General features: G+C 30.5%; 2 protein-coding genes across 2 annotated transcripts; one reads left to right on the top strand and one right to left on the bottom strand.

Moving 5' to 3' along the window:
- Window positions 1-350: 350 nt before the first annotated feature.
- LOC133779395 (uncharacterized) lies at window positions 351-1,400 on the bottom strand. Its single transcript, XM_062219362.1, has 5 exons — window positions 1,335-1,400; window positions 965-1,249; window positions 840-878; window positions 674-760; window positions 351-575 (listed from the first exon to the last, which is right to left on the bottom strand). Exons 1-5 carry the CDS (start codon window positions 1,398-1,400, stop codon window positions 351-353), a joined length of 702 nt encoding a protein of 233 aa, XP_062075346.1.
- A 350-nt stretch (window positions 1,401-1,750) lies between these two features.
- LOC133779394 (uncharacterized) lies at window positions 1,751-4,730 on the top strand. The gene is made up of 7 exons (XM_062219361.1): window positions 1,751-1,857; window positions 1,949-2,211; window positions 2,299-2,754; window positions 2,869-3,088; window positions 3,484-3,789; window positions 3,873-3,972; window positions 4,062-4,730. Exons 1-7 carry the CDS (start codon window positions 1,751-1,753, stop codon window positions 4,728-4,730), a joined length of 2,121 nt encoding a protein of 706 aa, XP_062075345.1.
- Window positions 4,731-5,420: the final 690 nt, after the last annotated feature.

Genomic DNA, 5,420 nt, shown 5'->3' with positions numbered 1-5,420 from the left:
TAATATTTCAATATACATTCTAATAATAAAAAAAATTGACACATAAATATTATAATAATATAAAAATATAAGTAACATAACAATTTTTTTTACAACAACAACAATGAAAATTATATTTAAAATATCCATACATCATCAACGAAAATGAAATATTTACATGAATCTATTTTTCTAAGACAATAAAATCACATTATTGAGTCATGGAGTTGTGTATCTGATTCTCATGAAATCTGCATATTTTTTTAGCAAAACAAATAACAAACATATAATTATTTGTACACATATATAATGATATTTAATGCAAGAGAATTGATTTAAAATTGTATTCAGCTTACCACAAATGCCGTCGGTCATGCAATAGGTGCTCCAACAACTTCACCAATTGTCTTAAAACATCCATATGCTCTAATTAATTGCTCGGTAGGTTGGATAGGAACTTGAACAATAGCTTCAGAAAAGAAATTTCCGAGCTCTTTCCCTCCAACTTCTTTTGATGGATCCTTACTACTAACTAGACCGATAACAATTGTTTGAGGATCATTAGTGACACTCTTAAGATTAACCACTTCTCCGACCTGGACAATATAAATTATGACATAAATATATATACACAAATGGATTCAATAGTAAAAGATATGTTTAAATAGTTAAGCAATATTGGGGTACTATTTACTTCAGCAACAGGAGTATCATATGATGAAGATGAAAATAATAGTGAACGTTGTGGTTCTTTGTTAGGTGACGGACAAGCACTTTTGGCCTACATTTATAATAGTATATTAATAAAATAAATTAGTTTATTGTTAGTAATCTTAGAAATCATTTTATAAAAACTTAACCAGTTGTGAAGACGTGACATTGTCATTATGATTCGGAGCCTGCACATACACATATTCAATTTTAATTACTACAAATTATTGAATAATAATAATAATCAAATTTAAAGAAAAACTAAAAGTCTAACCTCAACTTGTACAATAGATATGTCATTGACATTGTTTTGTTTGCTCGAAAGAGTTTGAACTTGAGATGTTAACTCATTTATTTTAGATTTCAGGGCATCTACATACTCCTTTTGATTTCGCCTCCAAGTGGATTTGTTTTCCCACACATCAGATGGACAAACACCAAATCCATACATGCGAACTGATCCATGTTTTTCTTTACCCATAACTTCAAAAAAAGTGTCATTCATACTCTTTTCTTTTGAAGCATCTTCATTCAATTCTTCTTTCTCTTGTAATCGTAACTATCATTAATTAATATAAGTTAAGAAGTAATAAAACAACATGCTCAGGATATATAACACAATAATTAAGAAGTATTCAACATACCATTGCTTCTTTTGTGTTTTCATCAACAACACTCTTATCCTTCTTTGTGTAGCAAATTTTAAACATAGATGCACGTGTGGGTGTACTTCCACCATCCTCCTTCTACAAATGAACATATTCTTGTAATTAAAAATTAACCAAAGAAGGCATAATTATGATAATCTTCAAGGCGAAAGCGATGAACCAAATGCGAAAGCAAAAGAATTTTATGATTTGATAAAAGATGCAGAGAAAGAACTTTACCCAGGTTGTACTAGTTTTACAAAGCTCTCATTTGTTATTCAATTATTTCATATTAAGTGCATGTTTGGATGGAGTGACAAATCATTTGGCAAGGCACTTGACTTATTTAAAAGAGCGTTACCAAAAGGTGAAAATTATCCAATTCTTTTTATGAGACCAAAAAATTAATCAACATGCTAGGACTTGATTACGAGAAAATTGATGCATGTCCGAAAGATTGCATGTTGTATAGAAAAGAACATGCTAATGACACAGAATGTGAAGTATGCTCTACACCAAGGTATGTTAAATATAACAATTTATATTCTTAATTTTTTTAGTCAACATACTTTCTAGATTATACTAACCTTACATTTTAATTATCAAAATAGGAGTGAAGCTAAAGTCTTGCGCCACTTTCCGTTGATACCAAGGTTACAAAGATTATTTATGTCATCAAAAACATCTGATTTTATGACATGGCATCATAAAAAAGAGCATACAAGTGATGGTTGTATGAGACACCCAAGAGATTCTCCAGCATGGATTACTTTTGATCACAACCACAAGGATTTTGCTGCAGATCCACGAAATGTTAGACTTGGGTTAGCTTCTGATGGAATGAATCCTTTCAAAACATTAAGTGTTAGCCACAGTACATGGCTAGTTATTTTGATACCATATAATCTTCCGCTGTGGAAATAACCCAATTTCATTATGTCTTTACTCATACCCGGTCCAGATGCACCTGGAAATAATATTGACGTATATTTGAAGCCATTGATTGAAGAGCTAAAGGATTTATGGGAAATTGGAGTTAAAACTTTTGATGCATCTACCAAAAAGAACTTTAATATGCGGGCATCGCTACTATGGACTATCAGTGACTTTCCAGCATATGCAAACTTATCAGGATGGAGCACAAAAGGAAAATATGCGTGCCCATCTTGTCATGAAGACACTTGCTATTTGTGGTTGAAGTACAGTAAAAAACATTGTTATATGGGTCATCGACGATGGTTAGTAATCAACGATCCATTTAGAAATGATGAAAAGTCTTTTGACGGCACAGAAGAGAAAAGAATGGCTCCAACACCATTAAGTGGCTCTATGATACTGGATACGCTAGCAGGCTACCAAATTAAATTTGGGAAGACAGCGGTTAATCCTCCATTTCCATATGGTTGGAAAAAAGAGAGTATATTTTTTTAATTGCCATATTGGAAAGATAATTTATTACAACACAATCTTGATGTGATGCATATTGAAAAGAATGTATGTGAAAGTTTGATTGGGACATTATTGAGTTTAGATGCAAAAAACAAAGACAATTTGAATGCGCGTCTTGATTTAAAGTATATGGGTATTAGATCTGAACTTCATCCAAAGGAGAGTGAGTCTAAGAAAACTGTCATCCCCCCTGCATGTTTTACATTAAGCAAAAACGAAAAAATTGTCTTTTGTCGATTTCTAAAGACAATCAAAGTTCCAGATGGATATGCTGCCAACATTTCTAGATGTGTTGATGTAAGGCAAAGAAAAATTTATGGGCTCAAAAGTCATGATTTTCATATTATTATGACTCAATTACTACCACTAGCACTAAGGGGAATATCAAGTTCGCATGTTCGTCAATATTTAAGTACTTTGAGCAACTAGTTTCACATGATGTATTCAAAAGTTGCTCGACCACAAGATTTTATGCAACTTGAACAACAAATACCTATCATTCTTCGTAATCTTGAAAAATTATTTCCCCCATCATTTTTTGATATCATGGTTCATTTGGTGATACACTTAGCATATGAGGCAAGAATTTCTGGAACCGTTGCATGTATCCTATTGAAAGGTAAAAATCTTGATTGATTTTCATTTTATTTAATTGCAAGACATTTGTTTTAATATTTTTTTCTATGTATAATTATAGATACTTGTCTAAGTTAAAGTCATACGTTCGGAACAAAAGCAAACCAGAAGGTTGTATTGCCGAAGGATATTTAGCTGATGAATGTTTGACATTTTGCTCAAGATACATGGAAGGTGTGGAGACGAAATTTAATCGCAAGCCTAGAAATTACAGTAATATTGAATCAAATGGAGAAACATTGCCTACTTTCCAAACGACAGGTCGACATTTGGGCAAAATAGATACAGAGACTTTAGATGAGGATACAAAAGTTAAGGCACATCGATATGTGTTATTTAATTGCAATATCGTAGATTCATTTATTGAGTAAGTGTCATTTATTATATCTCTAATAATAATAAAAAAGTCAAACATTTTATAATTATGACTAATACTAATTCATTTTGTAGGGAACATCGTAATATGATTGCACAACAAAACTCTCGTCAAACAACAATGACCATCGATCAGATTCATAGCCAATCATTTCCTTCATGGTTTGCTAACAAGGTAAGTTGTTTTTTTTTTTTTATAAAATTTGCATTAACTTAATAAGTCACATAAACATTGACTATAATTATTACTTTTTGTCAAATTAGGTAGAAGAATTATATGATAATGGGGATAATCGAGTATCTGAAGATTTACGTTGTTTGGAAAAAGGACCAAATAATGTTTCCTTTCGATTTAAAAGATATCTAATAAATGGTTTCAGGTTTCACACAAAAGAAATCGAAAAGAACTTAAGAACTCAAAATAGTGGAGTTATTATGATTGCGAAGACTCAAAGTTTCGCAAGTAGTAGGGATCCAAATCTTGTTTTCGAAGAGGTTACATTTTATGGAATGTTAACTGATATTATAGAACTAGATTATTCTTCAGAAAATCATGTTTTGTTATTTAAGTGTGATTGGGTTTCAAGAAGTGGCGTTAAAAAAGAAAATGATTGCACAAGAGTCAACTTTTCAAGATTGCTACGTGACAACGAGCCCTTTATACTAGCTTCTCAAGCAGAACAAGTAATGTATATCGAAGACCTCAAACACGAAGGATGGCATGTTGCTTTAAAAATAAATCCTAGAGACTATTATAATATGAGCATGCAATCACACGATGAAAATGTGGAGTCTTATGTGCAAACTGAGGTTTGTAGCACAACTATTGATATTGCGGATGGAAATGTTAGTTTGGTTAGGGAAGATATGCAAGACATAACTATTGATACATCATTGTCATTTGATACAAATGACATGGATGAAGAAGCTTAATTATTGTAATTATTTTTCTTATTAATATTTTGCATAAATTGCTAAATTTTATCTGTCTTAATAATATTTATGGAGTTAATCCTATGCTAGTATTTATTTGATTATTTTTTCATCTATTATTAGGCCTAAAAAAAACTACATTTAAACTCATAGTATTTGTTTGTAAAACAAAAACAAATTAAAAAATAATTGACAAATAAAAAATGCCACCAAAAAATCACTAACACTTTTGAAATGTCACTAAATACTAAATTTTGTGTCATTTTTACAATGTCACTACATATATATTCTAGTGACATTTTTTTAATGCTACTAAAACTAAATATTCACAAAATAGTGACATTTTTTATCAAATGTCACTAAATCATATATATATATAGTGACATTTAAAAAAAAAATGCCACTAATTAAAATGTAATTTATTCTTACTAATATGACATTTTTAATCAAATGTCACTAAAATACTATTATTGTGACATTTTTTGACAAATGCCACAAATTCAAATGTCACTCATTCATATATTTGGTGTAATGATTGTTCCTTTATTACCATTTTTACAACGATCAAAGTTGAGCGCTTTGATCTTATCAGAAGAAAAGAGGCCAAGAGAGTGAGTACTACGGTTGTTTTGCCATTAATAATCTGCCAGTTTTTCTCTCTTTATACAAATATATATATATATATATATG

This window comes from Humulus lupulus, chromosome 5 (assembly GCF_963169125.1).
Source record: "Humulus lupulus chromosome 5, drHumLupu1.1, whole genome shotgun sequence".
Classification (NCBI taxonomy): Eukaryota; Viridiplantae; Streptophyta; class Magnoliopsida; order Rosales; family Cannabaceae; genus Humulus; species Humulus lupulus.
This window is presented reverse-complemented; position numbering and strand designations above follow the sequence as displayed.